This window comes from Dendrobates tinctorius, unplaced genomic scaffold, assembly GCF_039654945.1.
Source record: "Dendrobates tinctorius isolate UK_male_01 unplaced genomic scaffold, ASM3965494v1 ptg000155l, whole genome shotgun sequence".
In the NCBI taxonomy this organism is placed as follows: Eukaryota; Metazoa; Chordata; class Amphibia; order Anura; family Dendrobatidae; genus Dendrobates; species Dendrobates tinctorius.
This window is the reverse complement of record NW_027361822.1, coordinates 21,350,832-21,373,082: the sequence shown is the minus strand read 5'-3', so window position 1 is coordinate 21,373,082 and position 22,251 is coordinate 21,350,832. Positions and strand designations below refer to the sequence as shown.

The 22,251-nt window shown below is 44.8% G+C and overlaps 1 protein-coding gene across 2 annotated transcripts in view; it reads right to left on the bottom strand.

The window, feature by feature from the left end:
- Positions 1 to 22,251, bottom strand: part of LOC141051067 (uncharacterized) — an 85,741-nt gene that overhangs the window by 24,270 nt on the left and 39,220 nt on the right. For both annotated transcript variants that reach the window (XM_073547911.1, XM_073547910.1), the window contains one exon: positions 21,387 to 21,477. In XM_073547911.1, the coding sequence (XP_073404012.1) occupies positions 21,387 to 21,477 (91 nt within the window). The remainder of the gene's footprint in view (positions 1 to 21,386; positions 21,478 to 22,251) is intronic.

Here is a 22,251-nt window from a genome sequence, read left to right as displayed (position 1 = left end):
TTGGCTGTAAATGCACTACTCCCATCTAAGACTTGGTGCACGACAGCAACTGATTAGAGAGCCGGGGCTCAGGAGAAGGGAGCCCCCGAAGCAGGCTACAGCTGTCTGCCGTATGAGTAGAGTTCTTGGGAACATCTGTAAAGAGGAACTCCAGGGTACCACGGTACTGGAGATCTTCACACCGTAAGGCGCAATAGAGTCGTCGTTCAGGAAAGGTACATGTTGGCGGAGTGTTGGAGAGGAGCTTTTCATCTTGCCTGGAGGTTGGCTGAGTCTCAAAACCGGAGGACACGGCCCTGAGGCAGGCACCATTGTGTACCGCAGACTGTGAGTAAAGCTTTGGAACTACAAGCCCCGGTGTCCTCCATTCATTCTTGCACCAACCCGCTCAGCACCGCTACATCTGGGTACCATCAGTTACACTGCCTGTGCCTCTCCACAACCATTACAACTACACTGCCCTGGAACATCCGCCCTGCCTGTGGAGGGCTATATCATCACTGCTGCACCACACCATCTGTCCCAGCGGAGCTGTCTGCAGCGTCGGCTTAACACCTTTCTTGCCGAACATCACAGGTGGCATCACGAACTATTCCATAAACTACATATCACCATTACTTGGGTGCCCAGGGCCACGGACCGGGTCACCGCTGCTGTGACACATCCCCCTGACACCGGCCCGGTACCGAGTACCCCACGGCCCTGGGAGGGCGACCCAGATGGTCTAACCCCAGCATTCTGGAGAGGAGATAAAAATGTCTGATTGAAAAAATAAATAAATAAATGATCCTTCTTGTCACCATTTTATATGTCTTCAATAGTGTTGAAGTATCGGATCGGATTGGATCGGACCGATACCCAAAAAGTATCGGGTATCGCCGATTCCGATACCGGAAACCCATGCAAGTCAATGGGGCACAAATATCGGAATTAAAAAACCCCTTTCTTTACTTGCACATCCAGTTCGGGGGGGGGGGGGGGGGGAGGGAGTGTGGGCGGACACTGTGCGTGTGTTTGTGCGGGCGGGGTCTGTACGGGCCTGCCGGGGGCCTGTGCGGGCCGGCATCGTCCGATGGGACTACAGGTCCCAATCGGGATAGGCCTGCTACAATGACAGTGATTGACATATTAGCCAATGATGGGACAGTAGTAGTCGCATCATCCGGCTAATGTAAAAAAACAAACAAAAAAAAAACCATACATACTGCATACATACTACATTCATACAACATACATACATACTACATACATACTACATTCATACAACATACAAACATACTACATTCATACAATATACAAACATACTACATACATACTACATATATACTACATAGTACATACATACAACATACATACAACATGCTACAGACATACAACATACATACTACATGTAATACATTCATACAATATATATATATACACACATATATATATATATATATATATATATATACATACACACACATATACATACATACAGTACATACAACATAGAGTACATACTCATCATCACTTGTCACTTTGATCCCAGAAGCCAGTGTCATCTGTAAAAATACTAAAATAACAAACAAGCAATATATTCCCTGATCCGCAGAAATCCACGAGTGTCCCACGACGATCTCCCGTGGAGAACAACAGCATCAGTTGATGCGACCGCTCTCTAGGGGCCCCAGGAATACAATGACGGGAGGTAGGTATCCTTCCGCACTGTATTCCTCCACCACTGTATAAAAAAAAAAAAAAAAAAAATAGTTCCTAGTCTCACTTTTGGCATTGCTGTGTGAGAAAGTTCCCACGCAGTTTTTGCCATAAAGTGAGACCAGTGAACTATGGTAACCTCTCAGTGATACACTGCAGGAGATCGTCGTGGGACACTCGTGGATTTCTGTGGATCAGGGAGTATATCGGTTGTTTATTTTAATATTTTTTACAGTGAGATGACACTGGCTTCGGGGATCAAAGTGACAAGTGATGGTGAGTATGTATTCTATGTTATATGTACTGTATGTCTATATGTATGTATTGTATGAATGTATTGTATGTAGTATGTATGTAGTATGTATGCTGTATGAATGCTGTATGAATGTAGTATGTATGCTGTATGAATGTAGTATGTATGCAGTATGTATGAAGTATGTATGTTGTATAAATGTAGTATATATGTAGTATGTATGTTTTTGTTTTTTTTTTACATTCAACACATTAGCCGGATGATGGGACTACTACTGTCCCATCATTGGCTAATGTGTCAATCACTGTCATTGTAGCAGGCATATCCCGATGGGACTTGTAGTCCCATCGGACGATGCCTGCACACACACCCACAACCCCCGGCAGGCCCGCACAGACCCCCGGCAGGCCCGCACAGACCCCGCATCATGATGCGCATAGACCGCGCATCATGATGACATCATTTCAGCAGCCAATCACAGCCACAACACTGGCTCTTTGCATTATGGGAACATCCGATTCCGGTATTCGATATTGTAAAAATATCGGTACTCGTATCGGAATTCCGATACAGCGAATATTGGCCGATACCCGATATTTGCAGTATCGGAATGCTCAACACTAGTCTTCAATTTTTAAATGGTCCAATTTGGATAAAAGGAAAAAAAAAAAAAAAAAAAGTCACAGAATGCATTCAATAACTTTGTCTTAACAGGTAAAAAGCAGAGGCTGCAGACACTTAATCCAAAGGCTACAAAAGAAGGAGGATTAGAAAATCTGAATTTCCGTGTCCGTTTCAGGGTTTCACAAGTTTCATGCATTGCCTTTTATATATATTTAGATTTTTGATGTTTAAGAAGGTAAGATTTATGGGTAACACCTTTCACACATTCTTAACATGAATATGGCTTCTCCCCTGTGCGAGTTCTCTTATGTCTTACCAGATTTGATCTCTGATTAAAATATTTCCCACATTGTGAACATGAAAAAGTTATTTGATGTGCAACTAAAACAGATTTCTGTTTAAAACATTTCCCACATTCTGAACAGGAATATGGCTTTTCCCCTGTGTGGCTCCTCTGATGCCTTACCAGATTTGATTTCTGGGTAAAACATTTTTCACATTTAGTACATGAAAATGGTTTCTCCCCTGTGTGAACTATCTGATGTACTAAAAGATTTGATTTCTCTGCGTAACTTTTTTCACATTCTGAACATGAAAATGGTTTTTCGTCTGTGTGAATTCTCTGATGTCTAATAAGCTTTGATTTATTCTCACAGTATTTCCCACATTCTAAACATACATACGTCTAATCCCTTGTGTGATTTCTCTCAGATTTCAGAACATCTGATTCATGGTCAAAATATTTTCCAGACTCTGAACAAGAAAATCTTTGCTCTTTTGTGTGATTTTTTTGATACATAACAAAAGAAGTTTTATTTGAAAAGCTTTCTGAATATAAAAATTGCTTATTTGCTTTAAGATCACTTTCATTTTTATTGCCCCTTTTGTGACATTTATTTTTCTTAATAGTCTGTGATGAATCAGATCGGACTTGTTTACCAGAATCAGATGGTAGATCTTTACTATAAAGGGATGATTGTGTATCTGGAATAATGGCATTCACTTCAGTTCATTCATCCACAAAATGAAGCCCCCACTCAGGTCTATTTTAGGTCATAGAAAACCTAGGAAGTTTTCACATCAGTAGTTGCTCAAAGGCTCTTGAAGAGCAACAACCAATCCAGCAAAATCTGCACTCCCAAAAGCCACAATCCCTAGTTTTTGGCCCTTGCAGTGTGTCCAAACTAAAGTGAAGAACCAAATGTTTAGCATATCTGTAGAACCCACATTATGATGGGTGTGCCTCCAGAAGCACCTCTTCAGCACTTTAGGTTGGGCAGTAAAATGGCATATTTTGAATATTCACTCAGCAACATCTAGAGGTGAGTGCATCTTTTGAAATTCGAATTTGACCTGGGAATAAATTAGCATGAATTGCATACTTAAAAAGCATGTAATTACCTAGAGCACAGAGTGTTAGGCGCCAGGATTCTCCCTCTGCACAGGAAGGATCCTAAGCCTTATCTTCTCCTGTAGTCTCCCATTCAGTCTCAACCGCAGTAGATGCTGCTCAGCAAAGACATCAGTCTCAGCGTCTTGCTCAGACTCGGGCTGTGCGCATTGCTACCGCTGCCTCTCCAGGTTCAGCTATGGTTACTATTAATAGACAGCAGCGTGCATTCATTTCTGAATTCGCTATACTGAGCATGCTCATGAGGTGGAGACCTCTCATTGTTGGTCATCCGTCAGCTGCTCCGGTCCTGTGCCGGCTCCGGATTGGTCCACTAACTAGGTCCTGTCTGATTGGCAATGTCTATAAAAGGATCTTTGGTGCAACCGTCGGTGCGCTAAGATCATTCATATTTGCAGCGTGTGTTGGTGGGTCAGTTACCACCCTGTATGCACGTGTGCCACTAATAGCATTACAAGTGTGTTTCTAGACAGGCAGTGTAGGGTGGGAACTCCCGCTTGAACTTAGCGTCTGCACCAGGCATTCTCAGGCACTGGCTCAAAAGCCACCATGTAGCAGAGCAGGTTCAATCATCAGAATAGTGGGGGGGGGTGAGTTATAGGGACCCCACTAGCATCATTTACACTATGCTCCTGTGATGTCTAACAGGGCATAGCTTAGAGTGCTCTCAGGTTTCGTACTGCTCTGTGGAGTAACAGTCAGGCGATTTGCACTCTGTATACACCGAGTGACGTTAAACCCCATGTGTGTTTATGGTGCTTACTCGTGGCTATGCTCCGCCATTGTTTTCTAGCTGCGGTTTTTCCATCACCGCACTGGTGGACCCCGGGTTGCGATCACTCATCATAATTTATATTTGGTGCGATCCACAAACCCTAGCAGTATCTTAGCGTCAGGGTCTGGCTAGCAATGGCGAACGAGCAGTAGCTTCTACGGAGTTTCCAGCAGCTGGAGAGCAGGTTGTCCGCTTTAGAGCGAGCAGTCTCAGCTGTGGATTCATCTGCAGTAGCGGCGCAGGTATCCAGTGAAGTCACTACCAGAGTTTCACCTGCGACTCCTGTATTGCTTTTGCCACACTTCCCACTCCCCGATAAGTTTTCTGGGGATAGCAAGGCTTGCAGGGTATTTGTGAACGAGTGGTCAATCCAGCTAGAGCTACTGAGTTCACATTTCCCGTCTGAGTGGGCCAAAGTGGAATTTGTGGTGTCCCTTTTAACGGATAGGGCGTTAGAGTGGGCTACGCCATAATTGGAACGTAAAGACCTAGTGTTTCAGAGTGCCTCTCAGTTTTTGAGCGCCCTGAAACAGGTCTTTCTGGGACCCCAGGTTACCCATGACACTGCACTCCAACTCCTGACCCAGGGCTCTTTACCGACCAGCCAGTTTGCCATCTGGTTCCAGACGATAGCTTCCGAACTGGAGTGGCCAGATAAGGTCTTGATCCTGTGTTTTGGAGGGGCCTTGCAGACCATGTTAAAGATGCACTGGCCATGAGGGAGATCCCCACTACACTGGAGGATTTAATATCTATTTTCTCTCATGTCATCCTTTGGTATGCCGAACGAAGGTTGGAATGAGCCCAGTGTAGGCAAAGGATTCGGCTGGCAACAAGTTTTGCCAATCCTTTGGGGTCTCCTACTCGGACAAATGAACTGCGTGAACCTCTGGTGGGTTGTCAGACGGAGGCTAACGCCCATCCCATTCATTCCTTACCAACTTGTCCTGACAATGAGCAGGATGGTTATATCGCCAACAGACGTGCCAGATGTTAGAGGGAACGACCGTGTCTAGTGACAATTGGAGGGGGGCGTTCCAGACTCGTCAGACATGTCCTCCAATATTATGTTTAAGGTGACACTGTCCTATGGGTCAGTCTCTTTCTGCAGAAGCTTGCGTGGATTCTGGGGCAGAGGGTAATTTTATGTCCTCTCCCTTCACCCTACGACACGCAATAATTGTTATGCTTTTTAAGCCCGTTACCATCAGAGTGGTTAGTTGTTCAGAGTTACCCTATCAGATCACCCATCAAACCATTCCCCTTTCCCTCAAGCTTTCTCCTATCAGGAGTTAATCTCCTTGCTAGTTATCCCAGAGGGTATTGATTGGGCTACAGGGAGTATACAGGGATGGAGTAGAGGATGCCAGGGACAGTGTCTCAAGGCCCAAGTTCAGATTGGGTCATCCAAGGTTCCCACAGATCTAACCACGCTGCCCAAGCATTACTGGCAGTATGCGGAGGTATTTTCTAAAAAGGCCGCAGAGACTCTTCCTCCCCATCGTCCCTATGATTGCCCGATAGTCCTCATCTTGGGGGCAGAGCCACCTCACGGGCGTGTTTACCCTCCCGGAGACTGAGGCAATGTCGGAGTACATAAGGGAGAATCTGGCAAGGGGTTTTATCAGGAAATCAGTGTCTCCTGTCTGAGCTGGGTTCTTCTTTGTCCTAAAGAAGAATGGGGAACTTCATCCCTGTGTAGGTACATGGGCCGACTGGGGGTGGTCCTTTTTCGGCCACGAACAGACTGGAGACAGAAACCAACGTGCATTCAAACAGGTCCTCTTTATTGGCCGTCCTCTCGACGACCACAGCACCACGACAGCTCCTACGCACAGGCGCGGGTACCTTTCACCTCCTCCTCTCCCCTAAAGTGACATCCCTCGTTCTTTCACTGTGGCTGCCTTAGGCCCACCACCACAGCGCTTCCCCTGGCCGAGTCAGTCTGTCTGGTACCCCGGGCGTCCTCTGTCCTGCAGCTATCCTGACTGCCTCTCCTTCCAGTCCCTTCCGGAGCTCGTCCATCGGCCTTCAGTCTCCTCCTGAGCCGAGTTGAACTCCTCCTGGACTGGATTCCTCCCCAGGGCTCGCTCTCTCCCTTTTTATTCCCCTGCCTGGGAATTCCCCTCCTGAGTCCACATAACTCCGCCCACCATGACTTTGCAGTTTCTTAAGCATTAGCTGCTGTTATGTCCTTTCCCTGCTTTCTTTTGTCTCCCTCTAGTGGCCAAACCTCACTACTGCACCGTCTCCTTTTCCTGCTCTTTGTCTCGCCCTAGTGGCCAAAACCCAGTCCTACACCATCTCTTCCTAACTCCAGCTGTTTCCCCATGCGTATATACAAATTCACGTTAAGTATATTTACTGCCCATCTTACATTCACTTTTCTTCTTCATACAGGTCCATGGATCAGTCCACTTCCCTACACCTGCATAGATTATAGGGGTCTGAATGCCATCACCGTCAAGGATAAATATCCTCTGCCACTCATCTTTGAGCTGTTTGACAGACTGCGGGGTGCGAGGATATTTACCAAGTTAGATCTGAGACACCTATAAACTAATGCGCATTCGTGAGGGTGACGAATGGAAGACTGCGTTTAACACCCAGGATGGGCATTACGAATACTCGGTAATGCCATTCGGTCTCTGTAATGCCCCGGCCATCTTCCAGGACTTCGTCAATGACATCTTTCGGGCGATGTTATCCACTTCGGTAGTCGTTTATTTGTATGACATGCTTATTTTCTCTCCCGATCTGGATGCTCATCATAGAAATGTTGCCAGATTCTTTGAACTCTTGCGAGCCAACTCTCTCTACACCAATCTTGAGAAGTGTCTTTGAGCAGGAGTCCTTACCATCCCTTGGCTATATCATCTCAGCCAAGGGTTTGGCTATGGATCCTGCCAAGGTGGAATCGGGGTTGAACTGGCAGGAGCCACATTCCCTTAAAGTGGTGCAGCGCTTTATGGGATTGATTAACTACTACCGCCAATTCATTCCCCACTTCTCTAATCTGGTGGCTTCCTTGGTGGCTTTCACCAAGAAGGGAGCTAACCCAAAGCTATGGTCTAAGGAGGGCACTGAGGCGTTTGTCTCCTTAAAGTCCCATTTTGCTAGGGCTCCTGTGTTACTTCGGCCAGATGTGGATAAGCCCTTTATTCTGAAGGTGGATGCCTCTTCCATCAGTGCGGGAGCTATGTTATCTCAGAAGGATGCTAACGGTCAGAAACAGCTCTGCTTCTTCTCCATCTGTGACAGGGAGCTATTGGCCATGAAGATGGCCTTCTCTGAATGGAGATATCTCCTGGAGTGAGCTCAGCATCCCTTCCAGGTGTTCACAGTCCATAAGATTCTGCTCTATTCTTCTCCAGATCTGAGGTTACCATACACTTTCTCTCAGGGGAGAAGAATTTATGGGCTAACACCTTGTCCTGTTCCATTGTCTCCTCCAAAGAAGGGGACAAGCCAAGAATAATCGTTCCCTCTGAGAGTCTGCAACCAGTGGCTCCGGTATCGCTAGAGTAGGTGCCTCGGGGCAAGACTCTTGTACCACCGAACATGTGGCCGGAGGTCCTCTCTTGGGCTCACACATCTAAGATGGGTGGGCACTTTGGGACCACAAGGACTACAGAGCTTCTGGCGAGGTCATATTGGTGGCCGCGGATAGCACATGATGTTAGGGACTACGTTCAGACGTGTTTCTTGTGCCAAGAACCGGCCTTCCCAGCAGAGGCCCGTGGGCTTGTTACATCCCCCTGCCAGTGGCAGATAGGCCCTGGGAAATGGTCGGGATGCACTTCATTGTGGGTTTGCCCAAGTACCGTAACAATACTGTCATCTGGGTAGTCACCGATCATTTCTCCAAGATGGTACATCTAGTTCCCCTTCCGCGTGTACCGTCGGCAAGGGCTCTGGCCGTGCTTTTCGTGAAGCATGTCTTCCATCTCCACGGGATGCCTGATAAAATAGTCAGTGACCAGGGTTCCACGATTCGCTTCTCGGTTCTGCAGAGAGCTCTGTCGGCTGCTCAGTATTGAGCTTAATCTCTCTTCAGCATATCATCCCAAGATGAACGGATTGGTGGAGAGGGCCAATCAGACTCTGGTCACGTATTTATGGCACTTTGTCTCTACCAGGCATGATGACTGGGCATCCTTACTACCATGTCCAGAGTTTGTCCTTAATAAATTTCGCCGATTCTACAGGGCAGACACTATTCCTCCTTTATTACGGTCAGCATCCGTGTGTTCCCATGCCCATTTCGTCTTCCATCTCTAGGGTGGTAGACTGGACTGTGGAGGCTCGTGACATCTGGGACTGCACACAGGATGCCAATCAGGCCTCTAAGGAGAGAATGATTGTCTCTGCTGACGTGCCGCCCTGCTCCTGTCTTCATGCCCGGAGACATGGTGTGGCTCTCAGCTCGCAACATTAAGCTGCACGCAGAGTCCACTAAATTTGCTCCCCGCTAAGTCCTTTAGCAGGTAAATCCCGTAGTATATTGCCGCCACGCATGAATATTACTGACGACTGGAAGGGTCATGGGCTGGAGGATAGGACCTGGGAGCCGGTTGAGCACATTCATGCCCCCCAGCTTGTTGCGGCCTTTGAGCGTGGCGAGGTTTGCTGAGGGGGGGGGGGGGGTGCTAGGAGGGGGTAATATTAGGCGCCAAGATTCTCCCTCTGCACAGGATGGATCCCAAGCCTTATCTTCTCCTGCAGTCTCCCATTCAGTCTCGACCGCAGCAGATGCTGCTCAGCAAAGACGTCAGTCTCAGCATCTTGCTGTGCGTATTGTTACCACTGCCTCTCCAGGTTCAGCTATGGTAACAATAGATAGCAGTGTGCAGTTGTAAAGGCACGCAGGAATATACAGTATGTCACCATGGAGCAGACGGACCAATAGTTAAAGGGGAGGTTTATTTACAGGGAAATATACAGAATAATGATGTAGATAAGAATAATATGTGAAACGGGTTTAGCAAACAGCATAAACAGCATTGCATTCTTATCAGTCCACAGGGGTCTTGATTGAAGAGATCACTCTTGTCCAATGTAGGCACCAGCGGTGCTTGCTGTCCTCTGTCTCCGGGGGCCCTTAATATAGTCCAGCTGGGGTATGAGGGGTTAACACAGGAGCCAAAGGGGTCTGAGGCTGACGATATGCCTCTTTGCACCAAGTCCTTCTCTCTGCTTTGGCAGCAGTGTTCTCTCACCAGCATCAGGGGCTCTACATTAACACATAAATCACAGCCACCTTGTTCGTGGCTCAGTCTCTCTATACAGGTCTCAGCTCTGTTACTAAATGCAGCCTGTTTGCAAGGAAGCGTCTTGCCACTTAACAGAGTCTCTCTGAGGAGGACACTGGGAAGTCTCTAGTCACAGCATACAGCCTCTCCCTGGGGAACAACTTCCCCTATTAGATGTCTCTGCACGTGCTGCTGTCTCCTCCACAGCTGCAGCCTTTGCTCTGGAAACAGACTTCACACGGGGATCAAGACGCACCTCATCTGTCACTACAGACTCCAACTGTTCGTAGTCACGGGCTACGGTCTCTGCTTCTCTCAATCCGTCCACGGGGGTCAGGGCACAGCTCTGCTGTCTCCACAGTACACAGTCTCACGTACTCACGTTCTGCTGTCCCTAAGCGCAGTACCCCGAACTTTACTCTGTGACCGGGAGCTCTGTCTCTTCTGCAGTCTCTGGCACCGTCCTTCCCTGCCTCCTGCCCAGGCTGCTCTGAGGAAAGCCCGCACTTTTTTCCCCCACCCTGTGCTCTGGTGGCTTCCTCCTCTGTCCCCCGGGGAACCTGCTGCCCTGTTTAATGGTTCCAGGCATGGAGCAGAGGAGGCACCCCTCTCCTGGTTCTTCTTGCACTTCACCCCCTTACATTATCATTCTTAAGACTAAGTCCAGGATTCGCTCTACTAAGCATGCTCGTGAGGTGGCGACCTCTCATTGGTGGTCGGCCGTCAGCTGCCCAGGTGTGTGTGTGTGTATATATATATTATATATATATATATATATATATATATATATATATATATATATATTGGTCACCTGCATGATTCCCTCCCCAAGGCTTGTCCTGTCTCAGTACTACCAACATAGACATTGTCTCTGCCACCTCGGCTCACCGAACATCGGCTACAAAAATTGGTATTAGAATTGCTTTGTCCATCTTCTCCAACACCCTGTCTGCCGAGAACAAAGGCTAAATGTTTATGTCTCTCAAAATATCAAAAAGTTATTTTGGTGTAGTATGTTTCTTAGCTCTCAGTGTGCTATGAGTTAAAGGACAGAGTAGAAACAGGGGTTATTGAAGCATTGGAAATTCTGCTATATACAACATTAACTGTTATGGCGACAGCGAAGGTGGACTGAACAGAACATTGACTTCAGCTGATGGTGTCACTGTCAGAGGCTTCATTATCCTTCTGTGATTAGGCTGAGTGATGGGACATATCACCATTATGCCCTCGTCTTCCTCTTCGCTAATGCGATTGCCAAAATTTGTAAAGGATGACAAATAAAGGATGCCAAATGTTATGTCTGGTACTACTACTGCCCTCTAATTGTGGTATAAGAGCTGTTGCTAGTGGCAACCACCTTCTTATCTGTGATTTTAAGGGGTTTTTTTTCTATCATCCCCTACTGCGTCTGTCACCAATATCATGTTTAGCATCCATCTTGAACAAAAGTATGACGTTTATTTTGTTTCTAAAGTTTAAAACCAAAAATGCATTAAGTTTGTTAACAAATTCTCACACTCTTGGGGGTAAGGAAGTTTACCCCAAATTAAGAGGTGTTGAGCGAGCATGCTCGCCACTGCTCGATACTCTGATCAAGTGCTCATGCGCCATGCTCAAGTCCCCGTCCCGCATATTTAGTGGCTGTTAAACAGCCAATAAACATGCAGGATTGCATTCCATATACTGTAATGCCGTAGCCATGTTGGCTACTGGTATTACTATGATTGGCCAGTTACATTGCATCATTGGGTCTCAAATAAGACCTGGTGACGTGATGATCGACACACTCTACTCTAGAAGCAGCTCAGGAAGACTTGATCTAGGAAGGAGAATTTATATTACAGCAGGCATATAGGCAGTGTTTAAAATTGCTATTGCAGTACTTGTATACCGCTGCTGCACCATAAAAACAAAAGTCCTTTTCAGGGCTACATACTGTCCTTTCCCTAATAAAACCAGTTATATGCATTGAGTGTAGAGATAGCTGGTGGAGGAGATACTCACCGGCGCTGTGTAGTGACTACAATGCTTATCAGAGAAGCTGGGTCTCATTGCACTCAGGGAGACCCGGCAACGATGATGAGCGTTGATGTCAATACCCAGTGCCTGTGAATAGTGGCCATTTTACTGCTATTCACAGACGCCGGAGATATCGGGGAACGTGGACTACATCAGTCCCGCGTGGCAACATTTTGGGTAATAAACTGGTGAATGAGGGAGTGTCTTGTCTTTTTATGGACTACTTTAGATTTGTTGGATTAGGATGGACCTGCATAGAATTTTTTCATAAAAAAAAAAAAAAAAATAGGTGAAAGAGGGATAGTGTGGGGGAGTCTATATTCAAATGGGTATTGTGAGCATGTTTAACCCACAGGTGCTTCACAAAATTTGAAAATGGTGGTTTGTGTAAAAAAATTGCGTTTTTTTGCACTAAAAATTTTTTTTAGCTCAATTTTTTCATCACAAGGAATAAGAGAAAATGGATCCATAATACTTGAAAAGCATTTTCTCCCGAATGCGGAAAAATTCAATATGTGCTCAGAAACTACTGTTTGTGGACATGACGGGGCTCAAAAGGGAAGAATGGCTATTTGGTGTCTGGAGCATAATAGCATTAAGAAAGAAAAGAAAGGATCAGAATATGACAAAGTATGACAGTGATGGAGGTAATGACATCACCAAACAGGTGCTACCTACAGGTGAGACTTGGCTGACCAAAAGATGAGAGAGTTGAGAAGGAGGATGGACAACTTGAGGCTTGCTCGGATTGTTGGCTGGCTTGACTTTGCCAAATGAGCAGTTGATGTTGTTTAATGTGCTGATGGAGTGATATAGTTTCTGGTCTATAAGAACCGGGACATCCACAACTTATTTTCCTCTTGCAGAGTCTGCAAGGTGCCAAGAAATTGTCTGTTGTCATCAAGCAAAAGGCAGCCCACACACAAGAAGTGTACACGGAAGACTCACCGCCATAATAAGATCTTTCAGGTTGTGCCAAGCTTGCTCCAAGAACATGTATAGTATTACCTGTTCCAGAGTTGACATCAAAAACAGCCAATATGACCCCAGAAGATGTTTTGACATAAAAGTTGCCTGTGCTGTGTATCGCCGATGCCAGCAACATCCTCCTCCAATTACCTCAACTCCTTGTAAACTTTGTCTGGTTGCTAGGCAGGTTTTTGACAAGCAAAAAATCATCATCCACGATTCAGTTAACATGTGTCTTTGCGTGTGAAATGGCGATCACTGCTTGTGTCAACCACTGATTGGGGTTAAGGATGATTCTGAGAAAGGTCAGGAAGCAGCCCCAAACTATGCAGGAGTACCTGGCCAATGACCTTAGGAGACCTGGGACCACAGTGTCAAACATTACCTTTTGTAACACTATATCATCGTGGGTTAAAATCCTGCAGGGCAAGCCATTTCCCCCTGCTCTCGCCAGCACATGTACAGACCTGTGAAGTTTGCCAATGACTATCTGGATTAGGCATGGGAGAAGGTCATGTGGTCAGATAAGTTCAAAATAGAACTTTTTGCTATCAATTCCACTCGCAGTGTTTGGAGGAATGAGAAGGAGGAGTACAACCCAAAGAACATTGTTCCAACCGTGAAGCATGATGGGGGAAACATCATACTTTGGGGGTGCTTTTCTGCAAAGGAGACATAAAGACTGCATCCTATTGAAGGGAGGATGGATGGGGTCATATCGCAAGATTTTGGTCAACCTCTTCCTTCCCTCAGCAAGAGCATTGAATATAGGTCGTGGCTGGGTCTTCCAGCATGACAATAACAAAAAACGTACAGCCAGGGCCTAGCCAGTCTCCAGACATGAGCCCAATAGAAAATGTTTGGAGGAAGCTGAAACTCAATGTTGCACAATGACAATCCTGAAACCTGAAAGATCTGGAGAAGATCTGTAAAGAGGAGTGGGCCAAAATCCCTGCTGCAGTGTGTGCAAACTTAGTCAAGAACTATAGGAAATGCCTGAGCTCTGTAATTGCAAAACAAAGGTTTCTGTACCAAATATTAAGTTTTGTTTCTCTATTGTATCAAATACTTATTTCATGCAATAAAATGCAAATTAATTATGTAAAAATCATACAATGTGATTTTCTGGATTTATTTTTTAGATTGTCTCTCACAGTGTACCGACGATAAAAATTAGACCTCTCCGTTCTTTGTAGGTGGGAAAACTTACAAAATCGACTACCTCTGATGTCACTTAGGCTGTGCAGACTCCTTGCCTGACCTGAGGTGAACTGACAGCGTGGGAAAATGTTCAGAAACTTTCCCACGCTAATGAGCGCATGTCCGATCAAGCGGGTAGGCTGCGCAGGTAGCTTTTCATTCATTACACAGTGGTTTAAAGCCGGGGCGATAGCATTAGCACCACTCCCGGTTGTACACTTACCCCTTGAGAAGGATTGCGGCGTGGGACATGACTGTAAGGCCGATAGGTATGGCATATTGTTGCTTTTTTATTTTGGACTTTTTACAGGAGAACAATGGCTTCGATTGGATTGGGAGTTAAATAAAGATGGCCAAAATGTGTTTATTTAATTAAAAGTCTTTATTCTCAATGTGTGTGTGTGTATATATGTGTTTCTTTTGAACCCTTTCAGACTAGTGGATTAATAATGGATAGGTGTCTTATTGACACCTCCATTATTAACCAGGCTTAATTTCAACTTACAATAGCAAGGTGGCATTAACCTCTAATTAACTCATATGCCACCCTCTACAGGGCAATGGGAAGAGAGAGGTTAAGAGCCGAAATAGGTGCATCTTACAGATGCGCCTTTTCTGGGGTGGCTGGGGGCAGATTTTTTTTTAGCCATAGGGGGGTCCAAAAACAATGGTCCCTCTCTAGGCTGTTAATATCTGCCTTGAGTGACTGGCTTTTCTTCTCTGGCGGAGAAAATTGCGTGGGAGACCACGCCAGGCTTTTCCATGAGTTAATCCTTTAATTTAACACCTACAAAATTTTACACACTACTAACATTATTAGTGAGGGACATATATAAATCTAACGGATATGCAATGGATTACTGCATGTCTATCTATATATATATATATATATATATATATATATATATATATATATATATATATATATATATATATATATACACCTCTCTCTATAAATACACACATAGAATCATAGAATCATAGAATCGTAGAGTTGGAAGGGACCTCCTGGGCCATCTGGTCCAACCCCCTGCTCAAAGCAGGATTCGCTAAATCATCCCAGTTAGATGTCTGTCGAGCCTCTGTTTGAAGACTTCCATTGAAGGAGAACTCACCACTTCTCGTGGCAGCCTGTTCCACTCATTGATCACTCTAACTGTCAAAAAGTTTTTTCTAATATCTAATCTGTGTCTCCTCCCATTCAGCTTCATCCCATTGCTTCTAGTCTTTCCTTGTGCAAATGAGAATAAAGTTGATCCTTCTACAATGTGACAGCCCTTTAGATATTTGTAGACAGCTATTAAGTCTCCTCTCAGTCTTCTCTTTTGCAAACTAAACATTCCCAAATCCTGCAACCTTTCCTCATAAGACAGGGTTTGCAGACCGGTCACCATTCTGGTCGCTCTTTTCTGAACTTGCTCCAGTTTGTTGATGTCTTTTTTAAAATGTGGTGCCCAAAATTGGACACAATATTCCAGATGAGGTCTGACCAAAGAGGAGTAGAGGGAAATAATTACTTCACGTGATCTAGACTGTATGCTTCTGTTAATACATCCTAGAATTGCATTTGCCTTTTTTGCTGCTGCATCACACTGTTGACTCATATTCAGTCTGTGATCTATTAGTATACCCAAGTCTTTTTCACATGTGCTGTCACTTAGCCCTATTCCTCCCATTCTATATATGCTTTTTTCATTGTTATTGCCCAGATGTAGTACTTTGCATTTCTCCCTGTTAAAAACCATTCTGTTAGTTGCTGCCCACTTCTCCAGTTTATTTAAATCTTTTTGAATCCTCTCTCTCTCTTCTCTAGTATTAGCTATCCCTCCTAGCTTTGTGTCATCAGCAAATTTAATCAGTTTACCCTCAATTCCTTCATCTAAATCGTTGATAAAGATGTTGAACAATACAGGGCCCAGGACAGAGCCCTGTGGTACCCCACTTGAGACATTCTTCCAACTGGATGTGCAGCCATTTACGACCACTCTTTGGGTCCGATCACTAAGCCAGTTATGAATCCACCTAACAGTTGCCTTGTCCATTCCATACTTAGTCATTTTTTCAATAAGGATTGTATGAGAGACTTTGTCAAATGCTTTGCTGAAGTCAAGATATACTATATCTACAGCATTTCCTTGATCCACCCAATCAGTAATACCGTCATAGAAGGAAATTAAATTAGTCTGACATGACTTATTAGTTACAAACCCATGCTGACTCTGTTTAATCACTTCATTCTTATCCAAGTATTGACATACATGTTGTTTAATAATTTGTTCAAAGATCTTTCCTGGTATAGAAGTCAGACTCACCGGCCTATAGTTGCCTGGGTCCACCTTCTTCCCCTTTTTGAAGATAGGAACAACATTTGCTCTTCTCCAGTCTTCTGGCACTTCTCCTGTTCTCCAAGAATTTTCAAAGATTATGGAGAGGGGTTCAAAAATTTCTTCTGCTATCTCCTTCAGTACTCTGGGGTGTAATTCATCTGGACCTGGAGACTTGAATTCATTTAGGCTAGCTAAGTGTTTCCTCACTATCTTTCTGTTTATAAATATCCTGGATTCTTCTATTCCCTTAATAGGACAGTGAATAACAGTTGATGTTACATTTCCTTTCTGAGAGAAAACAGATGCAAAATAGGAATTTAAAAGTTCAGCCTTCTCAACATCCTGTCTTACCATTTCATCATTTTCATCCTGTAAAAATCCTATAGCATCTTTGACTTTTCTTTTACTTTTGATATATCCCCAAAATCCTTTATTATTGCTTTTGACATCTCTTGCAAGTCTCAATTCATTTTCAGCTTTAGTTAATCTGATTTGTGCCCTGCAGGTTCTGCAGACAGCATTATATTCTTCTTTAGATATGCCTCTCTTTCCATTTTATAAACATTTTTTTCTTCCTTTTTAGCATGTGCTTAAGTTCTGTGTTCATCCATCCTGGTTTCCTTAAATGCTTCCTATTCTTCCCTCTTTTCGGAATTGTTAACAACTGTGCTTTGAGAATTTCATTTTTCAAGATTTCCCATCCTTCCTGGACATTTTTGTCTTTAAGGATATCCAGCCATTGGATCCCTCCAATTCTCTTTCTGAATCCCTTAAAATCTGCCTTTCTGAAATCTAACCTTGACGTCTGAGTCTTCACAGGTCTTCCGCCTCTAGTTATCCAAAATTCTAAAATAGCATGGTCGCTACCTCCTAGGGTCCCAGCCACTTTTACCTCCTCAACCATTTCCTCCCTGTTTATAAGGATTAGATCCAAGGTAGCAGTTCCCCTTGTTTTCTCCTTTACCTTTTGGAAGATAAAGTTGTCAGCAAGAGAGGATAAGAATTTCCTTGACCTTGATACACACACAATATAATATATATATATATATATATATATATATATATATATATATATATATATATATATATATATACATACACACACACACATACACACATTTACTTGCATACATACACTGCTCAAAAGAATAAAGGGAACACTGCATCTGCCTGTTTACCAGCTGCTTTCCACTCAGCTGGGGTAGGATTTAGCGCCGGTATGGGATTATTTTTCTTCACTTAAACAACAGAGTATAAATCAAAGTCAGTCAAACTTCTGTGAAATCAAACTGTCCACTTAGGAAGCAACACTGGAATAGACAACAGATGGAAATTATTGGCAATTATCAAGACACACTCAATAAAGGAGTGGTTCTGCAGGTGAGGACCACAGACCACATTCTCAGTACCAATGCTTTCTGGTTGATGTTTTGGTCACTTTTGAATGTTGGTTGTGCTTTCACACTCGTGGTAGCATGAGACGGACTATACAACCCACACAAGTGGCTCAGGTAGTGCAGCTCATCCAGGATGGCACATCAATGTAAGCTGTAGCAAGAAGGTTTGCTGTGTGTCAGCATAGTGTCCAGAAGCTGGAGGCGCTACTAGGAGACAGGCTAGTACACCAGGAGACGTGATGGGGGCCGTAGGAGAGCAACAACCCAGCAGCAGGACCGCTACCTCCACCTTTGTGCAAGGAGGAATAGGAGGAGCACTGCCAGAGCCCTGCAAAATGACCTCCAGCAGGCCACAAATGTGCATGTGTCTGCACAAACTGTTAGAAACCGACTCCATGAGGATGGTCTGAGTGCCCGACGTCCACAGATGGGGGTTGTTCTCACAGCCCAACACCGTGCAGGATGCTTGGCATTTGCCACAGAACACCAGGATTGGCAAATTCGCCACTGGCGCCCTGTGCTCTTCACAGATGAAAGCAGGTTCACACTGAGCACATGTGACAGAGCCTGGAAACGCCGTGGAGAGCAAACTGCTGCCTGCAACGTCCTTTAGCATGACCGGTTTGGCAGTGGGTCAGTAATAGTGTGGGGTGGCACTTCTTTAGAGGGCCACACAGCCCACCATGTGCTCACCAGAGGTAGCCTGACTGCCATTAGGTGCCGAGATGAGATCCTCAGACCCCTTGTGAGACCATATGCTGGTGCAGTTGGCCCTGGGTTCCTCCTAATGCAGGACAATGCCAGACCTCATGTGGTTGGAGTGTGTCAGCAGTTCCTGCAAGATGAAGGCATTGAAGCTATGGACTGGCGTGCCCGTTACCCAGACCTGAATCTGACTGAGCACATCTGGGACATCATGTCTCGCTCCATCCACCAATGTCACCATAGACTGTCCAGGAGTTGGCGGATGCTTTAGTCCAGGTCTGCGAGGAGATCCCTCAGGAGACCATCCGCCACCTCAACAGGAGCATGCCCAGGAGTTGTACAGTAGGGAAGTCATACAGGCATGTGGAGGCCACACATAATACTGAGCCTCAATTTGACTTGTTTTAAGGCCATTACATACCACTTTAATTTTGTGTCTAACTCCAAATCCAGGCCTCCATTGGTTAATAAATTTGATTTCCATTGATGATTTTTGTGTGATTTTGTTGTCAGCACATTCAACTTTGTACAGAACAAAGTATTCAATGAGAATATTTCATTCATTCAAATCTAGGATGTGTTATTTGAAATATTTGAGGCCATGGATCCATATGTCCATTTTGCAACCCGTCGAGAGAATCTCGCAATACGGATGTCACAAGGATGCTTAAATGCGAAAAAAATTGCATCCTCGCATTGCACATATGGGAACATTTCTGAGATTTTCATCTGTGTATAACGGACCGTAGTTTTATACGTTGTGTGTGACTCCAGCCTTAGAAGCAGATACTGGCTAAAATAAATAGTCAGCATCTGCTGCGTGTGGGGGAACACCGCTCCTGAGCCCCTCCACACGTGGGGATCCATTTCCAGGATGTGAATAACACCTCCATTTGCAGGAAGTAGTTAATTTTAAGAATTATATTAACTTCTCTTAACCCCTTTACTCCCAAACTTTGAATTTTTATGCTCTTAAAATCACAGAGATATGGCACACAAAAAACTTAAGTAACATTTCCCACATGTTTACTTTACATCAGCACAATTTGGGAACCAACATTTTTTTTTGTTAGGAAGTTATAAGGGTTAAAATTTGACCAGCGATTTCTCATTTTTACAACACCATTTTATTACTAGGGACCACATCACATCTGAAGTCACTTGGAGGGGTCTATATGATAGAAAATACCCAAAAGTGACATTCTAAAAACTGCACCCCTCAAGGTGCTCAAAACCACATTCAAGAAGTTTATTAACCGGTCAGGTGCTTCACAGGAATTTTTTGAATGTTTAAAAAAAAAAAAAAAAAAAGGAACATTTAACTTTTTTTCACAAAAAAAATTACTTCAGGTTCAATTTTTTTAATTTACCAAGGGTAACAGGAGAAATTGGACTGGAAAAGTTATTGTGCAAGTTGTCCTGAGTACGCCGATACCTGATATGTAGGGGGAAACCATTGTTTGGGTGCATGGCAGAGCTCGGAAGGGAAGGAGCGCCGTTTGACAGCGATCTGTCACAGGCACTGCTGCAGGCTTCCTCATGCCTGTGCTCTGCGGGCAGTGAGGAAGCGAGCTCCCTGCAGGCCCCCCGAAGGTCCCCGCCGCCATATTGGATCCAGGGACCAGCAGGGAAGGGGTCCCCTGCAGTGGCGCTGCACATTGCGCTGCTGTGGGGGTCACAGGGAAGCACGGAGGGAGCTCCCTCCCTGCCGATGCTTCCCTTAACCCCCAATACACTGCGATCATGTGATCGCAGTGTGCCAGGGGTTAACGTGTAGGGGGCGGTCCGTGACCGCCCCTGACACATAGTGCCGGGTGTCAGCTGTGATAATCAGCTGACACCCAGCTACGATCAGCTGCGCTCCCCCCGTGAGCGCAGCTGATCGCACTAGATGTACTATTCCGTCCTTGGGACTTAGGTCCCAGGTCACATGGACGGAATAGTACGTCCAATGTAGGAAAGGCGTTAAAGAAAAACAAATGGCACATCTCAAAACCAAAGGTATCACACTTTCATTTGCAAACAGAAACAAGCCTGGAATTCAGAATTTGGATTTAGTTGAAAAATCTGTAAAGAGTGGTTTAATACTACTCCTGCTTGCTGGCACTGTGTGGAAACAAAACCAAACTGGTCACTGTATATCACTTGAATCTTAGATTTCTATACACAGACTATCACTCCCATTTTCAATCCTGTACATCGGCACTGAAGTAGCACATCACAATCACATTAAGCCTTTATCTATCCCTATCCTGTGTGGTCTGAGATCCTATCCCTAACACTGTACAGGCATAAGATGGCATTGCTTGGCTGGCCCTCATTTTTTTTCTACCAGTGAAAATCCTCGTGATTGGCTGAGCTACAGCGTATGATCATATTGCTGCAGGGCATTATGGGGACGCCTGCGCCGCTGTGCATGAAAACATTAGCCTGCTCACTGTATGTGCAGCATGTGTGAAATGACACCTATAATAAATATATATCTTTTTTATGATTCTTGAGAATAGTCTCAAAGATGGTTCAAGTCCACGTGGAACTGTGAATATCAAGAAATTCAACTCAAGTTCAGATTCTCCACAGATTGATCGACTCATCTCAAATACGCACACTTATTCTACCCAAAGGAGAAGAAAATAAAAAACTATTCCCAATTTCTCCTCTACATGTTCTTTCTGCAAATGAGCTTTACTTTTAAACATGATTTTTTCATATTTCCTAACTCTCTGTACAAAAATGTAGTGGTTACTACTCACCTGGGTAGTCATATGTAGGAATCTCCTCTTTACACCGCTCATCACCCCTCACATACATCTCTGTAGTATTATTATGGGTCGAATCTTCACCCTGAAACAAATATTGTAAAAATATCATAGAAAGATGGAGAAGTCACATCTATGATCAGCTCTAATCCTGCCATCTCCACCATTCTCATTAGACAAATATAAAACATATAATACTGATGGATAAAACAAGACTGAGCACAAGACCTTCACAGCCATCTAAGTTCTTAGGGGCCCCCCTGGAGCTACTGTTAAACATATCGGCATATGCAGCACTATGGGGCCCGCGGGCGGCGGACTGCAAGGCCTCCCACCCATCATCGCAAGGTCAACTATATCTGCTGGATGCCGATACAGTCAATCCCGCGCTCAGCATTCCCCCCTCTGGGTCTGATGTCACTGATGCAGACACCGACAGCGGGCGCAATGACGTCAATACATGGCGCCCACTGTGCGAAAGATGTGCAGGATCAGATCAGCGGGGGAACGAGAAGGAGAGGAGAGTATTGTATTTTTTTATTGGGAGTGCATTATACTACATGGAGGATTATGGAGTGTGAACAATACTACCTGGAGGCCTTCAGGCAGTGCATTAGTTTACATGGAGGCCGGCAGGGAGTGCATTATACTACATGGAAGCCTATGGGGAGTGCATTACACTATATGTAGGCTATTTACACACTTCCTCCTTCGCAATCTACACCCTTGGCCTGGGACAACTCAAAGTCCCACGGCTTTCAGTACCATCTATATGCTGAGGACACTCAGATTTACCTCTCTGGCCCAGACATCACCTTTCTGCTGTACAGAATCCTGGAGTGTCTATCAGCTATATCCT